The sequence below is a fragment of the Ambystoma mexicanum genome, chromosome 14, assembly GCF_040938575.1.
Source record: "Ambystoma mexicanum isolate Mex_15411 chromosome 14, UKY_AmexF1_1, whole genome shotgun sequence".
Lineage (NCBI taxonomy): Eukaryota > Metazoa > Chordata > Amphibia > Caudata > Ambystomatidae > Ambystoma > Ambystoma mexicanum.
In genome coordinates, this window is record NC_090940.1 from 218,563,989 (window position 1) to 218,584,432 (window position 20,444).

At 50.1% G+C, this 20,444-nt stretch overlaps 1 protein-coding gene across 3 annotated transcripts in view; it reads right to left on the minus strand.

The window, feature by feature from the left end:
- The window catches only part of CDKL1 (cyclin dependent kinase like 1), a 1,210,180-nt gene that overhangs the window by 11,533 nt on the left and 1,178,203 nt on the right, over positions 1–20,444 (minus strand). Inside the window, exon 10 of one of the 3 annotated variants that reach the window (XM_069638983.1) lies at positions 5,586–5,653. The exons of 1 other annotated variant lie outside the window; for it this stretch is intronic. In XM_069638983.1, the coding sequence (XP_069495084.1) occupies positions 5,586–5,653 (68 nt within the window). Of the gene's footprint in view, positions 1–5,581; positions 5,654–20,444 lie in introns of all 3 variants that reach the window. One more of the 3 variants, XM_069638981.1, reaches the window with a different exon arrangement.

Here is a 20,444-nt window from a genome sequence, read left to right on the forward strand (position 1 = left end):
GCAGGTGCTCTAACACTACTGCATGTTTTACTCTTGCCACAGTGAGGACTTTTAGTTGATCACGCAATAGATTTTTGAATGCGTCTTTTCTACATATCTTATCCTCTTGTCTGTGCAGCTGTGTATTCAGCATTTTCCTTACTTTCATGACTCCTTACAATGGAAAACCCTCAAAACACCACTATGAACACCTACTACTTGAAGACTTATTGTCAACTGTTCCCTCCTTTTGCTCAAAATAGAGTGTAATATATTTTTTTGTATTTCTTCCCTGAATGCTACATCTCCCAGTGTTTCTGTTCTGAATCTTCACTGAAGGGTTGCCAGCGAGGGGGGTGGGAACAGGGGGTCAGTGAATAAAGACCAATTGATGTTACCGTAATGATTGTGGATTGCACAGCGTGTTTGGTTTGTATTGTTGGTTGTATTGAAAAACGAATAAAATTCTTAAAAAAAAATAAAACATATACATATTGATAATCAAATCATTTGGAGAAATAAGGAGTCTCCAATTAATTACACAATGGGCCTTATTACGAGTCCGCCGACCCGGACTTAACGCCACCGGTAAAACCACCACCACAAACCGCTGCTGCGGAGTTAAGGGATCCGTAGAATGCGACGCGGCGAAACCACCAAGTTACCGGCAACACAAAACACCATGGGCAACACGAGTACCACAGACATGGAAACACTGCCACAAAAATGGCGGAAAAACCGTGGCCACGGAGGCGGTATCGACGCCACCGCGAACATGACGTTAAACAGTACCAGGTGAGGTGAATCAGGCCACATGTGCCCCAAATGAGGCCAGCCGGACCCAGCAGGTCACTGGGAGGCTACAAAAGGGCCACACCCACACCCAGGCCAACTCCAAACACAACAATGCCGGCAGCAGCAGCATTGGGACTGGGACTATTGAACCTACAGGCAGCAGTGCACATGGTGGCAGCAATGGTGCAGAGGAGGATGAGGCGGAGGAGGCACAGGCGTCAGTTAGTAAACCCTGCACCCATGCCAAACCCAATTGCACAGCCGGCACGACCCCGCAGGCAGCCTGCAATACCCCACATCAGGGCCTCACCCTGGAAGCTGACCCCCGGACAGATCCACACATTATACTGACTGGACCGTCCAACAATCATGTACATCACGCCATGATTGAGGACGACACCAGCAGCCACATTGCCATCTCGACCGCACCCCCCCCCCTCCTGAAGGTGGTGTCAGTACTGCATTTCCTAGGCACTGGAACTTATCAGCACACAGTTGGTGAGCTGCACGGGCTCTCACAACCCTGTTTTTCAATAATATTGGGACAGGTACTGGACGTTCTGCTGCGCCATGTGTCAGAACACATCGCCCTACCCCGTACACTTGCAGAGGTCATTGCAACCAAGTTGGCATTCCATGCCATTGCAGCCATGCCAAATTGCATAGGTGCATTAGACTGCACCCACATAGAGCTGACAGTACCACGTGCAATGGAGATGGTGTACCGCAATAGGAAACAGTACCACTCACTGAATGTACAGATGGTATGTGATGCCGGACACATTGCTGTGCACGTTTTCCGGGGTCAACACATAACTCAATGGTCCTGCGGAATTCCACATTGCCACGCTACATGGAACGCTATGCTAGACAAAGCACATGGCTATTGGGTGAGTACAACTGCCAATGCATAGGCCCTGTGGAAGTGTGTTGAGTGCCCAGGCCAATGACCTGTGTAAGTGGGCTGCTACAACAGCACATGAATCACCCCCTGGCCCATGTAATGGACGGTCAGCATAACCCAAACATCACATATCTACACATGACAGGTTGCCACAGTACACACCCTGCCTAAGTAGACATAAGTCCAAAGCTACCAACAGGCCATACAAGTTGATCCACTCAATCCAGCCACCCACACTTAGGACCACTTCCCCCCCAAAGTACATGACGGCTGCACGTGAGACATCCTGCAACAGCCAAATCATCACAGGCCATGGAATGACTCCCCCATGTGTGCTTTTCATTGCACAGTGCCTTACTTACCAACCACTATCGTGTATAAGGTCCACTTCATATGCACAGCAAGTAATAGTGCAATGTCAAAATGCCACCATCTGCAACAATTACCCATGGATGGCAATCACCCGCCCTTCCGACCATGGCTAGGCCCATATGGATGAATGGATGATGACACAATATTGCATTGCATCAGATCGAGAGATGAACCACAAACACTGACATGTCCCACACATTTACATCCCATGTAGGTGATGCTGGATATGCACTCACGCCATGGCTGATGACACCTGTACGGAGGCCAAGGAACAGGCATGAGGAGGCGTACAACAGGGCACACGTCCGCACACGTGGCATGATTGAGAGGACATTTGGCCTACTGAAGGCCAGGTTCCGCTGCTTGAGCAGATCTGGAGGATCACTGCTCTACAACCCAGTGAAGACAGGTAAAATTGTGCTTGTGTGTGCCATGCTGCACAATCTGTACTTGCGCAGGAACATTCCGCTGCCCCCAGACCCAGAAGATGTAGATGGGGATGGAGATGGGGATGGGGATGGAGTGGGGATGGGGGTGGGGTGGCAGAACAACCTCCCAGGGGTGCGCAAGATGGCCAACAAGCACGGGATGCACTCATTTGCATTTACTTTTGAGAGGCTGGACATTGACAGCAAAGCATGGATATGACGATGCCAGTGAATAAATGATTTTTGTCTGCTAATGAAATGACAGATGTCCACTCATTATGGTAGTTTTCAAAGGTTTTGCATTATCAATTAAACAGGGAAGAAAGTGCATTGGGTAGGGAAGCTGTACACCCATGCCCACCCACCACCCAAACCACTCAAATGTTCCCCCCACAACCAGGCCCCTAACAACTAACCACCTAATGGGCAACCCCCACCACCCAAACGTTCCCAACCCTCCAACACCCATGGTGTCCCCAAATGTCATGTTGACTGGCATCCCCACATGTCACTATTTGCGGGGGTGCTTGTGCGCAGCAGGTGTGTCCTTGCTGGCGGATCCAGTCAACCGACTTCCGTGGGCTGCCAGTGGCAGAGCTGGATGGGGTGGTGCTGGCTGAGGTGACTGTCGGTGTAACTATGGGCAAGCGTCCTTTAAACGCCTGCTGGGCTACCAACATTGACTCAGCAATGCTGGACTGCACACTGTTCCCTTCCCTGACATGGCGTGCCAGGGTGAGAATTGTGGCCGCAAATCGTCCAATCGACCTGGTGAGCCGACGCACTGACGTGGCATTGCTCTCCCGCTGCAGCCTGGCCTCCTCCCGCTGCAGCCTGGCCTCCTCCAGCTGTCTTTCCACCAGCTTTGTCAGGGTGGCCTGTTGTTGCTCGATGTGCTGCAATCGTGTACAGAGCTCGGCCATGGATGGAGTTGGGGAGCGAATGGGGCTGTGCAGTTCTGGGGGGCTGAACCGTAGGCCATGGATGGGTGACAGGCCATCCATGTTGTCCCCCTCACCCTGTTGTACTGCTTCGGCCTGCATGGCCGGGGCACTCCCATCACTTGATGCAGCCTCCTCAGCTGTGCAGATGGGTTGCGAAACATCATCCGGGGCCAGGGTGGGTGGCAGCATGGGGATGGTGTCGTCTGCTGGTGTGCCTGCTGCAGCCGGTGTGCCTGATGTTGCCGGTGTGCCTGCTTCAGCCGGTGTGCCTGATGTTGCCGGTGTGCCTGATGTTGCCGGTGTGCCTGGTTGTGACGGTGCCTGTGTGCCAGAGCAGCTTGCTTCATCCTCCTGGACATGAGTGCTGCGTTGTGTGCCTGCAGGTGGTCGCTGCGTAGCCTCTTGTCCGTCGTCGCTGTCACTTGTCACGACTGTGGGGATACAGAGGGCATGCGGTTAGTTGTGTGGTGTTACGTAATGTGTCCATCACATGCATCAAACATCACAATCCATGTACACTTGCAATTCAACACTTTTGACTATTGATACACACAGGTGTGTGTCTCTGCTTCCAGTCAGGCACGCACTGTGTGAATTCTGAGGGGTCGTGCTTTGGGGATGTGATACTCGTCGTTTGGCCAGTCAGTGGGTCCATTGGGTCACTCCTGCCCTGTTTGGGGGGGGGGTATTGGGAGTGGGTCCATTGGGTCACTCCTGCCATGTTTGGGGGGGGCATTGGGAGTGGGTCCACTGGGTCACTCCTGCCCTGTTTGGGGGGGGGCATTGGGAGTGGGTCCATTGGGTCACTCCCAATCATACGTATGGCTTTATACTCACTTGCACTTACCAGCATCTGCAGGTGGGCTCACTCCTGCATCTGCCTCTCCTATGCCGTGGATGCCTTTGAGGTGCATGACACTGCTGCAGCGCTCCTCCCACGATTGCAGCTTCAGAGGGGATGCAGAGCCTCCACCAGTACCAGTGCTGTGTTGGCGTTGTGCTGTGATGAGGTTGCGCACCCGGAGCCTGAGGTCATCCCACCTCTTGTGGCACTCCTTCACTGAGCGTGTGGTCACACCAACCGCTGTGCACTTGCATGCTGCCTCTGCCCACACCTCCTTGCGGCGTTGCTGAGTAGCGCGCCGCTGATCTGCACTAAAGAGCATTTCAGCATGCTCAACAATGTGCTCCACCAGTACTGTGAGCTCAGCCTCACTGAAGCGCTGCTTTCTCTGTCTGCGTGCTGGTATCCTGGATGCCATGATGGTGTTGGATGGTTTGTCAGTCTCAGGGAGGTGATCTGACCTGTGGTGTCTGAGGATGGCAGTGGATTGTGCTTTATATAATGGCCGCCTCTCTCTTTCCCCGCGATCATGGTATTTCTGCTTCCGATGTTTCCGTGTCGGCGGGGGCGGACGCGGTTCTAGCACAGTTTTCTGTAGCGCTAAGTCCGCGCGCGTAGTTGTTTACGTGATGGCGGTGACTCCGTTTCCGCCTCGGTGTGTTGCGCGCGACCCAGGTGCCGTAATTGGCCCTTCTTTCCGCAACCTTGCGGTCGCGGAAGCAGAGTCACCGTCGACACGAAATCCCCGCATTCCAGCAAAGCGGACTCATAATGAAGCCCAATGTGTTACTATCTAACCACAATTTCAGAAAATCAAACAGTGATGAAGAATTTTACATTCAGAAAAACCAACCATGTCAATAAATAAGGTGATACAAAAAACCTTCTTGGATACTTCAAGGGTCAGTCTAAAGTGGACTGATGTTATGTAGTTTTCTGGTCAACAACTTGTAGCCAATGAGTTTCTGAATCATAATCCTTCTTCAGGGCATTTGAAGCTAAACGTTTTCGGCATATTCTAGATGTAATATGACCTGTAAACCTAACAGGCATGAATACTTCATAATATGTTCAGCATCGCCGAAGCACGATTAACGATATCATACAGTGTAAATGAAACTTCCTAGTACTAAGCTGTATGTCTGAATTGCTGGGTACTTTCCTATCTTTTCCGGACACTACAATAAAGGAGTGAGGTCCTGTCACTAGTGTACAAACTATGTTTTGTAGAAATAGCGTTTTTACAAATATCTAAAACCAAGGTGTCCCTAGCAAAAACCATGAGAGTAACTTCAATAAGTAAAAATGCACTCACCCACCCTATAAGTCGCCCTGGCTTGGCGAGGCAGTGTGGCTCAATGGGTAATTGACATAAGTGAAGGAAAGGCTGCAATAAATAATAATTGTAAACATTAGTCATGGTGTAACGTCCGTTTGGTTGCAGATTAATGTTTATCTATCCACGATATTGTCTATTGCTCCCCGGGGGATAACCTGCTCGGAAGGGCATGCTTAAGTACCAAGCGAAGTCCCGTGGTCCGTATCGGGATAAGTAGACCCCAATTCCTCATATGAATGAACTAAAAAAAATAACCATCTAGGATACGAAAGCAATCCCTCCAATCCCAGGGGACAGTATCTGTCAGTTATATTCGATGTAAGCCAGGTGCTTTCAAGCATGTTACATCGTAAAAAGACATTTGTATGCATACACTTCTACGAGCGTCCCAGTGATAGTGTCTGTTGTTGAAACCATCCTGATCGTTTCTCACCTGCAAAAATTGCTGCGTATCCTATAAAGATGTCAGCGTGTCCTGTGAGTCTGCCTGCCATATGCAGTGCGGCTCACGGACACTGTATATATGGTGTCCAGACATTTGGTCGACCTAAAACTGGTCGAATGACATTTGGTCGACGCAATTTGGTCGAAAACCAAATGGTCGCATTTTTTTTTAATTATATATTTATTTTTCGGGTTTTCGTTTTTTACAAAAATGGGTTTTTAGAAAAAAAAGGGGGTTGGAAGGGGGACCAACCCCCCCCCCCAAAAAAAAGGTGAAAATAAAAAAATTAAAAAATTCGACCATTTGGTTTTCGACCAAATTGGTTCGACCATTTGTCTGGTCGACCAATTTTTTTCGACCAAATGTCTGGTAACCTGTATATATCAGTTGGCATAGTAACCTCGCCCATGCCTGCCGGCGGTTTCACCACTGCCATCTTGGTGTGGGCTGCGTAAGCTGGGTGCAAGTCTGCTTACCTAGCCATCTACGCTTGTTCTGAGATTCTTAGAGTTAATGGCCTAAACGGAATTATCGAGTGTCTATGTCACCATAGTCACATCTTAAGTGGAAAGTCAAACGTATAGTGCCTATGATGTATAGAACTTCCTGAATATTCGCATATGTATCTATCTGACCCAAACGTGCGCGGCAACCCTGGTGTGCAGCCACCATTGCCTCTGTGGGCCTCTTGAGGGCGGGGAGACTTCTTCCCTTGAGCTCCCTGGACCCAGTGGTTTACCCTTTAATTCTGATCCCCTCTGTCTCTGGTTCAAATTAGGTTGGACCTGCCTTGATCCTTTGTTTCCGGTAGGGGCCTCCATGGGAACGGGTACACCTGGGTCTCCCTCTCTTTCAGTGGCCTCTCTACTTCCTTGCACTTTGTCATGGTCTGGCCAAGTCCCCTGTCTTTCCATTTGTGTGTAGATTCCATAGGTATGGGTGTTGCTCTTTCGTTTGGTCCCATTCAGAGTTAAGGACCCAGGATTTTCTGAATTTTCTGAATTTTAAATGGTCCTTCACGATTCGTATTTCTCTCGGGAGGGAGTTCCAAAGTTTAGCAGCTATTTGTATTTTTATTATACTTTATATAGCGCATTTCACCAAAGCGCTTTACAGAGAACAATAAACTGTTCATTAAAATAAGCAATGGAAGTCAGTGTTCAGAATCAACCAGTAACAATCAAGCATGCAACTGAAGTAAATGCGTTTTTAAAGAAGAGCGGAACAGGGAATAAGAGGTAATAGATTGCAGAGAAAGAGGAAGAAGGCTTCAGTGAAGAGGAGCAAGAAGTTGGGAAGATCGAAAACGGGATTGTGCACAAGGGGCATGAGGAACATTAAGTCGCAAGAGACCAGCAGAGCGAAGAGAACGAGAAGGGGAACAGAATGAAAGGAAGATTGCAAGATAGTTAGGGGCAAGACCGTAGAGAGATTTGAAGACAAGATAAAGGAAATTGTACTTGAGCTGGGAGTAGAAAGCCATCCAAGTGAGGCAATAGTAGAGAAGACAAAGTGAGCGAATAGAAGAATGGTAGATAGATTTAAGAGGAGCAAGACGTGAGAACTCCCTCCCGACATTTATGGAACTCCCTCCCGACTACACTAAAGACTGACCAGTCTTACCCACAATTTAGACTAAACATTATCAAGTGGCTCAAAGAAAATGACCGATAAGCTCTAGCTATATCAGTCACTCGATTCACAACCAATTTGGACACTGCTCTTCTACTGTATACCCGTACTTGTAAATATATATGTACTTCTTGCTGTATTCACCTTAACTTGTACTTTGTAACTATGTGACTATGTAATCCTGTAAATGTAACTTGTAAGCTTAAAGTATTCTTGTTCTCGCGCCCTTATACCTTCGTCGAGAAAAGACTAAAGAATATACGAGAAGCTTTGTGGCATGAAAAGTGAGGAATTTTGCGTATATTGTAGAGATGGTATCAACAGGCGCAAGAAATAAGAGAGATGGTGAACTAAAAAAAGATTGCGAGCAGTGAGGGAGATAGGGAGAGTGGAGTGAGGAAAGAAAATGGAAGGAGACGGGCCCGGGGGTGGGAGAACATTAGCAGGAAAGAATAGAACTTCTGTTTTTCCAGCGTTTAAAGTAAGAAAGTGAGAGGCCATCCAGGATTTAATGGCAGTGAGATGGGATGAAAGTGTGTGATGAATGTCAGGGGTGAAAGATGAGAAGGAGAGAAAGAGCCGAGTGTCATTGGCATAGAAGTGGTGTGAGACTCTAAAGGATGAAATAATGGGATTAAGAAAAGAGGTGTACAAAGAGAAAAAAAAAAGGACCACAAACTGACCCTTGGGGGACTCCGTGGCCGAGGGGAAATGAACGGGAGGTATTGCCGCCCCAAGAAACAGCAAAGGTGCGGTTAGACAAGTAGGATGAAAACCAGGCTAGAACAGATCCACGGAAACCAAAGGAGGAGAGAGAGAGTCAAGAAGCAGGGAATGATCCACTGTGTCGAAGGCAGCAGATAAATCAAGAAGAATGAGGACAGAAGAGTGTTTTGAATAGCGAGCTGTGAGAAGAGAGTTAAGCACCGAGGTAAGTGTTGTTTCAGTAGAATGGCGGGATCGGAAACCAGATTGAGCGGGAGGAAGAAGAGATGGATCAGAGATGAATGCTGAAGAGGGATATAGGGCGAAAGTTTGACACAAGAAGGGGTTTAGCAGTGGGTTTAAGATAGGAATAATGATTGCGTGTTTGAAGGCAGAGGGAAATGTGGGAGTGGTAAGGCAGATATTAAGAAAGGAGGTAAGGAAAGATACCAAGAACGGGTAGACTTTGGGAATAAGTAAGGAGGGAACAGGATCACTAGGCAAGAGAATACTGATCCACTGAGTTTGTTCGGGAATTGCACTGTAATGCATGCTTTCTTCGGCTCTGGTTATCACGTTAAACAGCCAACGATCAGAGAGAAGTGGTGCTGACGCAGAAAATATCACTATCTAGGGCCAGCTCTGCAGGACGCAAATATGGCTAGTGACAAGTGTGGACTGGGAACCAAAAGAGGCTATGGAAATAATGTTCAAAATGGCCCCATATTGCACATTTTCAGCCTATGAAACAATTTGGAAATAAAATTAGAGGCCCAGGGTGCATAGGCTTACCAGGAAATCTCCGGAAGTTCCCTATAGGCCAGTCCACCCCTGCCTGGTGACAGGTGACCATAGGCTAACAAGCAGACCAAACTGCACTGTTAAACTATGTCTAAATATTCAGCCAACGTGCCAATGAGACAGCTAAGAGAATCAGGTCTAAAAAGTGCACAGCCAATAGTTCCTTCGAGCCACACATGACTCCATACATGCTTTGGAACAGTAAATAGGTGAGGTCATGGTTGATGGTTCCCTGCTCTGTCATGATCTACAGCGAGTGAAGGAAAGGATAATGACCACGGAGACCAAAGGGACTGATCTTGAAAACACAGTTAAGCCACTGCTATCCTACATGTAGGACATTATGATCTGCACCAAGACGCTGAAGAAACATACAAAGGTTAATTATTGGGGCAGTCTTGCACTTTAATATCAGGGGAGTAGGGCATCAGAATGGGAGATGGAGAAGGAACTTAGCTGGTTTTGTTTTTGGAAAGCTGGTTTAAAAGGAGATGGAGGCTACCACACTGCCATTTTTAATACAGGAGCAGGCTTCCCAAGCTTCTGCGTTACCTATATCACAAGGTTCTCACCTCCTACTTTGCCAAGGTCCTCAATTATCTAGACAAAGAAGCAATCATCTGCTGCAGCGAAACCAACGGCCACATCAAGCATGGAGGCGCACAATGCTGTCCAGCTACCATACCATTTAGTAAAGACGATAACGCCACCATCTGTTCTGCTTCAGACTGCTGCACATTTCCATCAGTTGCCGTGCTCCTCTGCGATAGTACTTCTGTGTGTTATGACTGTACATTTAAACAGTGGCAGACACAGGTGCAAAGGCCAGTACCCACACTGGGTTAGAACCCACTCCACTCCTGCAGGCAGACCATCTAGCATGACATGGAAGTGAACTCATACACTGACAGTCCAGCTGTCACAGCCATTGCTCAGTCTCACTCCTTCACCGCATAGTCATTACCCCAGAGCGGTCTTTCATTGGTCGGTGATGCACACTCTCCCAAACGACCACAGCAGTCTGGTCTGTCACAATTTATTCTCCTCACAGAGAAGTTAACATCCACAGTGGTTCCCTTTGTGCTGGTTGCCACTGCACACCACACTGTGTCTTCACCAACTACATATATCCCTCATCACCATCTGTGTGGAGTAGGGAAAGACAGGAGCCCCCACCTACAAAAGAGGCCTCCTATTCAGCAAAGCTTCCCTGCAATGATTGGAGAAAAAGAGAATGAAAGAATATATCGAGTAAGACAGCTGCTGCTGCAACCTCCAGAATCACTCAGCATGATTGATACTGAGAAAGTTGTTGAATCCATGTATGCCACCTACAACCACATGTGATGTAGTCAAACTCACAGCTGCAGGTAAAACACTTAGCAGACTGTGGGAAGATCTGGACAAAGAAAGTTATATTTAAGCTGAGAGTAGAAGGAACAAGTTACTTACCTGTAACTGTTGTTCTCCAGCATGGGTCTGGCATGGATTCACATGCTCATGAATATTCCCCGTCGTCAGGCTGGGAATCCTCGGTAAAGAACAATCAGTATCAGTTTCGTTTCTGATATGTCTTTCGTAGTAGTAACCAATCACTTATCTCTGCGTCATACTGACCACAGCCAATGACTGCCCTCTCCCTAAGCCCCGCCTCTGGCAGCCATCTTCAGATTTGGTAGCACGTGAAGTGGCAGTATGACCAAGTGAAGAGCCGCAGAGGGGTAGGCGGGAGGGTTCGCATGTGAATCCATGCCAGACCCATGCTGGAGAACAACAGTTACAGGTAAGTAACTTGTTCCTTCTCCAGCATGGGGTCTGGCATGGATTCACATGCTCATGAATATAAGAATACATAGCAGTACCCACATGCACAACCACAGGGGGTGGCAAAAGGCTCAACATTAAGCAATACAAAAAACTCAACATTAAGCATCTCTTACCTCCTCACCAGGCTCACCTTAAGCGAACAGGTTGCGCAGCACTGCTTGGCCGACCCTGGACTCCTCCCTGGAATCCCGATCGACGCAGTAGAATCTCGTGAAGGTGTGCATCGACCTCCATGTAGCAGCCCTGCAGATGTCCAGCAGGGGCACACCAGATAAGAACGCCGTAGTAGCAGCGATCGCTCTGGTCGAATGGGCTCTCAGACGGCCCGCCAGGGGTCGGTTAGCCAACCGGTGGCAGTGCATGATGCAGCCGGAGAGCCATCTGGAAATAGAAGACTTCGAGAGAGCCTTCCCTTGATTCACAGGTCCAAAGTTCACAAATAGCTGTGATGTCCTCCGAAAACTCTTCGTGCGGTCCACGTAGAACTTCAGCGCTCTAGCCACAACCAGCGAGTGCAAAGTCCTCTCGGCCGGCGACGAAGGAGACGGGAAGAAAACAGGTAACACCAGGGGCTCGTTAAGATGGAAGTCCGACGGCACCTTGGGCATAAAGGTGGGGTGCGTCCTAAGCACCACCCTCGAGGCATGGAAAGTCAAGTACGGTGCTTTGCAGGATAGGGCCTGGATCTCTCCCACTCGTCGTGCGGAGGTAATGGCCACCAGGAATGCAGTCTTCCATGACACAAACTTCATCGGTGCGGGGTGCATCGGCTTGAATGGGGGCCCCATGAGCCTGGTCAGTTCCCACGCCGGGGCCGGGGCCTTCACCGGCGGGAACGACCGGAACAGTCCTTTCATAAACTCTTTTACCAGTCGATGGGACCACAGGGACCTCCGTCCTGTGGTTCTGGTATATCTGAAGATCGCCGCCAGATGAATCTTAATGGAGGCATGGGCTAGCCCAGCCTTTGCCAGCGATAGCAGGTACGGCAGCACTTGAGGGGCCGTAATCCATAGGGGGTTGATCTTCTGTGCTCGGCACCAGATAGAGAACCTCTTCCACTTATGACCGTAGCATTTGAGAGTCGAGGACGCCCTGGCCTTTGCAAGAACCTCTCTGCAATCGGCCGGTATATCGTAGCCTCCAAACTCTAGCGCTGCAGGAGCCAAGCCTGCAGGTTCAGAGACGCCGGGTCGTGGTGGAAGATGGCGCCTCCTTCTCTGGAGAGAAGGTCCGCGTCCGCCGACAGCTTGATGGGTGGGAACCAGATCTGCCTCGGCCACGCCGGTGCGACAAGGATCATCCTGCACCGGGACCTCTTGAGCTGGTTGATGAGTCGAAGCAGCAACGGCAACGGAGCAAACGCATACAGGTATAGGCCGTCCCAGGGGAACGAGAACGCATCGCCCATGCCCCATCGTCGGAAGAGTTGATCCACCTGATCCTGGCACAGTTCCCACTCGTGACACGCGCGCAGCTCCCTGCTGAGCGAGTCGGCGATGGTGTTTCTTTCTCCTGCCAGGTGGAAGGGAACCAGGAACATCCCCTGGGCGACCGCCCAGTGCCACAGATCCTGTGCCTCCTTGGATAGGGCTGGGGATCTGGTGCCTCCCTGCTTCCGTATGTAAAACATTGTCGTGGTGTTGTCCGTGAAGATCTGCACCACCTTGCCCTTGAGCGACGGGAGGAACGATTTGAGAACCCAGAACACGGCTCGGAGTTCCAGGACGTTGATGTGCAGGAGCCTCTCCTCCAAGAGCCAGAGGCCTCTTGCGTGGAGATCTCCGGTGTGGGCATCCCAACCTTCCAGGGAGGCGTCCGTCGTCACCGTCTCCTGGTACGCCGGCGTCTGAAAGCCCTTGCCCGCCGTGAGGTGCGCTCGAACGCCCCACCACTGAATCGCCCGCCGGAACACCTCGTTGAGGGGGACCCTGTCTTCGAAGGTGCCCGTCGCCTGCATCCAACGGGCGTCGAGAAATTCTTGAAGAGGGCGCATCCGTAGTCTGCAGAGGCGCACCAGGTAGATGCAAGAGGACATCATCCCCAGGAGGGAAATGATGGACCTCACCCTGGCCACGTCCGTGGCTAGCAGGCGCTGCACTTTGCCCAAAATGGTTTTCGTCCGTTCTTCCGACGGTGCCGCCAGGTGCCTCACTGTATCGAGCTTCGCTCCCAGAAACAGGGCCACCTGCGACGGCACCAGGTGGGACTTTGGGTAATTTATGGCGAATCCCAGGTCTGTGAGTAGCTGGACGGTCCTCGCAGTGTGTTCGACGGCGAGTTCCCTCGTCCTTGAGCGGATGAGCCAGTCGTCTAGGTAGGGGTAGACGTGAATCCCCTGCAGGCGCAGCCGCGCTGCCACAGGTGCTAGGCACTTGGTAAAGACGCTGGGGGCCGACTTCAATCCGAACGGCAGTGCTCTGAATTGGTAGTGGCATCCCTGGACGACGAACCTGAGGAACTTTCGGTGACTTTTGAGGATGGGAACGTGGAAGTATGCATCCTCCAGGTCCAATGACGATAGAAAGTCGCCTTCCTCCAGCTGTCCCAGCACGTGCTGGAGGGTGACCATCCTGAACTTTTGTGACCTGATGCATTTGTTCAAACGACGAAAGTCCAGGATGGGGCGCCAGCCGCCCGTCTTCTTCCTGACGAGGAAGTACCCTGAGTACACCCCGGAGCCTCTTCGGGACAAGCTCGATGGTGCCTTTCCTGAGCATCGCCCGTACTTCCAACAGCAGTTGCGGGACGTGATTTTCCGTCCTGGCCACAGGTGGAACGTGAGGGCACTTCTTCAGGAATTCGATAGAGTGTCCTCTTGCCAGGGTATCCAGCACCCAATGGTCGGTGGAGATGGACTTCCACACGCCGATGAACTTCGTCAGCCGGCCTCCCACCGGGGTGCTTCGGTGGGGGCCTGAGGCCACGGCCGGTTCAGTCCTGCTTGGAGGTGGTGGCCTTGCCGCCCTGGCCACCTTGCCGATGGCGGCGAGGCGCTCCCTGCTTGCCATGACCCCTGCAGGCCTCCTGAGACGAGGAGCGTGCCGCCTGGCGGTAGGATGACGAGCCACCGCTGGATCCCTTGGAGGCACCCTGTCTGCCTCCGGAGCTTCGAAAGGGCCGTTGTTGCTGAAGGGCTCCTAGGGCGCGGGCCGTCTCCGTGTCTGTCTTTATGGCTTGGAGGGATAAGTCCACCGCCTTCCCGAACAAGTTGCTGCCGTCGAACGGCATGTCCAACACCCTGGTCTGGACGTCCTGACAGAAGTCGGTCGCCCGGAGCCAACCCCGTCGTCGTAGGCAAACACCGTTGCCCAGCTGGCAGAACCCGGTATCGGTAATATCGGTTGCCACCGTTATGGCGTGGTCCGACGCCACCTCGCCTTCTTGAAGTATTTCCAGGGCCTCGGACCTCTTGTCGTCCGGTAGGAAGTCCAATATGGGGGCCAGCTTAAACCAGAGCTCCCTGTCGTAACGGGCCACGATCGCCAGGGCGGTGGCCGCTTTGATCGTCGTCGTCGCCGCCGACGAAATGACCCGCCGCCCCATGGCATCCAACTTCTTTCCCTCGCCGTCCGGCAGGGAATTCGACGTTGAGGCTCCTGACCCCGCCGCTTTCTTCTTCGCCGCCGCCGAGACGACTGAGTCTGGCGTTGGCTGGGCCCTGAGGCACAGGGGAGCGGTTTCGGGGACCCGGTACTTCTTCTCGTACCGGTCCCGTTTGGCTGGTGCCGTGGAGGAGTTCTTGAGAACCGACAGGCCCTCCTCCCAGATGTCATCGATTAGAGGCACCACGATGACAGTCTTCCTCTTGGCCTCCCGGCGCTGATAGAGGAAACCTTCCTTTTTCTGCTCCTCCGGGCAGAGCTGGAACAATTTGGACGCCCTGGCGATCATGGCGTGGAATGAGCCAATCTCGTCGGGCGGTGAGGCCCGTGCGACGGGAGACCCGTTCCGTCGTCGTCGCCCTCAGAACCCGTCGTCGAGCCCATCGCACCGTCATCTCCCGACTCGTGGGAGGATGAGGAGGGAACTGTAGGCCTTACGGGGGCGAGTGGAGGAGAGGGTTGGGTCCTCCGTCATTTGTTCTGAGGACTTCCCGACGGGCCAGGTTGCGGGTCCTCCGGCCTGGGCCGTGGTAATCTCGTCCTTATCTCAGAGCATAAGGACTGGATCGCAGACAAAATGGCCGCCGAGCTATCCTGAGGCCTAGGTTCTGGCTACGCCGGAAGGGAAGGCTGCTCTTCCTCGCCATCGTCGTCTTCCTCGGTTATCTCCCGAGGATCTTCCTTACGGGATCGAACCTTCTCGAATTGGACTTCGAGATTCCTCACGGCCTCGGTCAGTTCCTCCTCCGAGGCTGACTCCGAGATCGAGGAGGCTACCGTGCCCCCCCTTGCTTCTTCCATCATGGTGGCCATGATGATGGGCTGGAAAGAGGAGTCCCTCCTTGGCGGCAGGGAAACTCTAGTCCCGGAGGCAGTCTCCGCTGACGGGGTCTCTGCCGGCTTGACCAGAGTCGCCGCAATCGCCTCGATAGAGGCCTTTGCCTGCTGGGTAGGGGCCTTCACCACCTTAGGTGCGTCCCGGGCCTTCTCCTTAGGGGGAGCGGCGACCCCTCACTCCCCCTCTTCCGAGATCGGACAGGGTTTCTCCCGAAGCTTACTCGGACTTCCTCTTCCCCGAACCGGAGCGCTGGCTCGTGGTTGACGGTGCCGGGGAAGGTGCGCCCTGCCTGGCGACCGAAGAGCCCGACCTTTCGGCGCTCCCAGAGCCAGCGGACTCGCGGCACTTGGCTTGGTGTTAGGCCCCCGTCGCCGGGGCACCCGCACAGGACTTAGAAGCCTGCTCGGACCCTTTCTTCTTCTTCTCACCCGTTGAGCCCTTCTCCAACCAGCTGGCGAGACGGGATCGACGGTCCCTCATGGTCCGCTCCGACAAGTTCTTGCAGAACTGGCAGTCCTTCTCTACATGAGTCTTGTCCCCATGAAGACAGTAGAGGCATCGCGAATGTTCGTCCTCCTTAAACACATTCTGCAGCCCGCATCCAGGGCAGCTGCGAAACAGCTTGGGTCCGGGTGATGAACTTGCGTCCTGGGCCATCTCGAAGTAGGCCGCAAATCTTCTGGAATCCTCCAAGAAGTTGATTCGACGAAATCTTCACCCTTGAGGGGCGTAGGAAAATCCCGCAACGGGTAGCCGTTAACGGGAGTAGAAACGGTGGAGCTTGAGGCTCGATTAACTGAAAAAATGTGAAAATTCACCTGAAAAAGCGCGAAACATGCAGTAAAAGCTCGAGAGCTAAGCACGAGGACTCCCAACACTTGAACGTGCGGTAAAAATCTGAAGATGGCTGCCAGAGGTGGGGCTTAGGGAGAGGGCAGTCATTGGCTGTGGTCAGTATGACGCAGAGATCAGTGATTGGTTTCTACTACGAAAGACAGATCAGAAACGAAACTGATACTGATTTTTCTTTACCGAGGATTCCAAGCCTGACGACGGGGAATATTCATGAGCATGTGAATCCATGCCAGACCCCATGCTGGAGAAAGATAGTAAGCCGAGTGAGGCACAAGAAGAGATTGAGTCCCGATAAAAGAGAAGGCAGAGTGAGCAAATAGAAGAATGATAGATTGATTTAAGAGGAGCGAGATGTGAGCAGGGAAGACCAAAGAACAAGACAGAACAATGGAACAGTTGGTAAAAGACTACTGAAGAGACCCAAAGTTTTGTAGCATGAAAAGTAAGAAAACGGCGGATGTTGCGAATATTGTAGAGATTAAATCGACAGGCGCGGGATGTCAGGGAGATATGATGGGCAAAGGAAAGATTAGAATCGAAATAAAGACCAAGATTACGGGCAGTGGAAGAAATAGAGAGACTGGAGGGAGCAAAAGAAATAGAAGAGGGAGGAGACTGTGACAAGAGAGCGTTGGCGGGAAAGAATAAGACTTCAGTCTTCACTGCATTTAAAGTGAGGAAATGAGAGGTCATCCAGGATTTGATGGCAGAAAGGCAGGATGAGAGAGTATGATGAATATCAGGCGTGAAAGATGAGAAAGGAAGAGCTGAGTGTCATCAGCATAGAAATGGTGTGACACTCCAAAAGAAGGAAAGATAGGGGCTAGAAAAGAAGTATATAAGGAGAATAGAAAAGGACCAAGGACTGATCCTTGAGGACCACCATGATCTAGGGAAAAAGATGGAGAAGTGTTGCCACCCCAGGAGACTGCAAAAGTGTGGTTGGAGGGATAAGATGAAAACCACGGTAGAACAGACCCACAAAAACCAAAGGAAGAGAGAGAATCCAGAAACAAAGAGTGATCCACAGTGTCAAAAGCAGCAGACAGATCAAGATGAATATGAACAAAAGTATGTTTGGAATAACAAGCAGTAAGAAGGGAGTTAAGCACACAAGTCAGGGCTGTTTCAGTAGAATGGCAGTGACAAAAGCCAGACTGAGTAGGGGGAAGGAGATATAGACTAGACAAGAATGTTGAAATTTGTGAATTAACAAGACGCTCAAGAAGCTTAGATAGAAAAGGTAAGAGAGATATAGGATGAAAGTTTGAAACAATAAGGGGATTAGCTGTAGGTTTCTTTAGAATAAGAATGATAATTGCATGTTTGAAAGCAGAAGGAAAAGTGGCAGTGGTGAGACAGATGGTAAAAAAAAAGTCAAGAAAGGGTACCAAAACGGGTAGATTTTAGAAATAACTAGAGAGGGAACAGGTCAGTGGGGGAAGCAGTGGGGTGAACTTTGGCCAAGAGAAGAGCCACCTCAGAATCTGATACAGGAGCAAAGTTAAACACAGTATTGGAGGGAGTAGGAAAAGGTGGCGGGGAAGGGTTATAAGAAGGCGACGATAGAATATCCTGACGTAAGGAGTGAACTTTAAAAGAGAAGAAATTAGCAAGTTCTGATGCTGAAAGGGTTGAGTTAATGGAAGGATCAGGTGTAGGAGGAGAAAGAAGCCGAGTTAAAGTTTGAAAGAGGCATTGAGGGTGATTAGATTGACTATGGAGAAGATCAGAGAAGTAAGTGCGTTTAGCAGATTTGATTCAGTTGGCATAGAGGGGGTGATTGGAAAAATAGGTAGGGTGATTAGCGGGAGAACATTTTTTAAATCAGCATTCCTACCAGAAAATGCATCTTCCCCACAATTTCATATTCTGGAAGGTATTTGTGCACATCGGACATGGTGCTAATTCGGATACAAAGCATAGCGGGTTGCTACAGCCCAGGAGGCTATCTATGGGTGTGTAAGGGGTGTGCATATAATTGCTTACTTGGCAGTCTCTATCAGTTTTTGTACCTTTGGGCAGCTTGTATAATTCATTCTAAGCAGAGAACTTTGCTATTGGGGTCTTCATGGTGAATTGTGAAATTTTGCAGCAAGGATTAGGTAGTGAGCATGATGTGGATAGTCAGAGGTATACCATTATCTTGACAAACTGGTATTACATTTGTATACGCTTGTTAGCATTTTCATGCAAAAGAGGATTTGGCTGTGGACAGCTGCAGACTGGCAGACTCTGAGGAGATGTTTTGTCCAGTACTTACTTCTGATTGGGATGTCCATGCAAGAAGGATTTTTACCAATTGAGTTTTGTCCAAAAGGTTTGTACTACATGGGTATGTGCTGCGTTGTGTGTCACCCCTTGGGGTTTCACATGTGTTAGCACTCATTAAACGATTTCCCTTGCAGGGTGATGGTGAGAAGGGTACATTAAGATTTATATACAGCTACATGCATTCAGGTGCCAGATATGATCAGGTATTGAGTTATAAATTCATCTGACGTATGGCAGTAATTGCATTGCTGGTGAATAGGTTATCAGGTCATTCACTATTTTTTTTATATACAATTTTTTTGATTTCATTGTATTCACAGATGGTTAGAACAGCCGGGCCACAGCCAACTGTGACGAATCAGATGATCTCGTCCCAGAATTAAGGAGAAAAAAACAGAACTCCCACAACAAAACCCAGAAAATGTATGCAAACCCCCACCACGCCTTAAAAGTTAAATTCAAATATACCATATGGGTATATGAATCTCTGTAAAGTTAAATCACTCTCTCAGGCTACTGGGACGAGGAGACTGTCTCTGGAGGGAAAAGGAGTGGTGAGGAAACCAGACAACAAAAGAGAAGAGGGACAGAGATCAGGAGTTGATCGTAGTAGTAGCAGTGGAAGTGGCAGGAGTTGTGAGGGCAGAGACACTAGGAGTATTTGGAAGAGTTTTAGTAGTAGTAGTGGGGGCCTGAGAAGGAGCAACAGGAGAGACCAGAAGGGCTGTGTGCATATGAGAGAAGGTATAAATTGTAGAGGCAGAAGCAGACGGGAGACAGGAGAGCAAAACCTTGTGGAGGCTACAATGTTAAAGCCGCGAGGTACACAAGCAGGTACTTGGCCGACTGGCTGCAATACTAGCAGAGCCCCTTGCCACCATGGGGAAAACCGAAGAGCAGGTCCGGTGAGGAACTACGGAGATCAAAGTAGTTGTTACTGGGGATGGAACACTTATCGCAACTCGAGAAACCTATATATACTTTTGCTGCAAGACCAGCAGGGAGAACAGCAAGATGTCCACTCCAGTGGTGTGGCTGGCGGGCAACAAGTGCCCAGGTATTAAGGAGAGCAGAGCCCAGTGAAACTAGCAGGGAGGACCCCGCGTCAGTGGACATACAATCACTGACCACAATAAGTACAACAGGCTGGAGAATCCCAGGAGGCACGGCATAGTAACGCTGTGCAGTGAGGGAAAAGCTTCAGAGCCATCAGGGAGGAATACAAAAAGCGTAGCTAAGACCAGGGAAGGGTTTGTTCCAGCAGCCAATGTATTATTTTACTGCATAGTCGTTTGTGGGATTTGAGTGTGAGGGTCAGAATAGGTTTATGGACACAGGACAGTGGACTTTATTTCGGGACATGCTGACAATGACTGGTCCATTAGTTCGTTTTGCTGAGGCATTGAAACCCCTCAGGGTTAGGGATAGTGGGGCCTTTTTCCCAACCCTCTTATTATATAAATAAAGGAGTTATTGAACACCCCTGCACTGTGTCTGACTCCCTACTCCGGTATCTCACACAACTAAAAAAGTTAACATATGGGGAAAATACTGTGTTAAGGTCCATTATGAGTTACGCAAATGCCCCTGAAGAACGTTCAAATTGAGTAAGAACAGAAACATGTAGGGCTAATGTCACTACAGGCAACAAGACAACTGTGGCACTAAAAAGGACAGCAATATTTGCCATGGTTTAGTAGAATGTGCAGGTTTCCAGAAGTATTTTTTCACTTTTATATGCATATAATGAGGCTACACTTATGTCACTGGGTGTGGTGACGGATTGGAAAATTCAATGTTTTTAAACCAGTATTCAAGCTTTTGAATATATTGTGACTGGACATTTTATGAAGGATT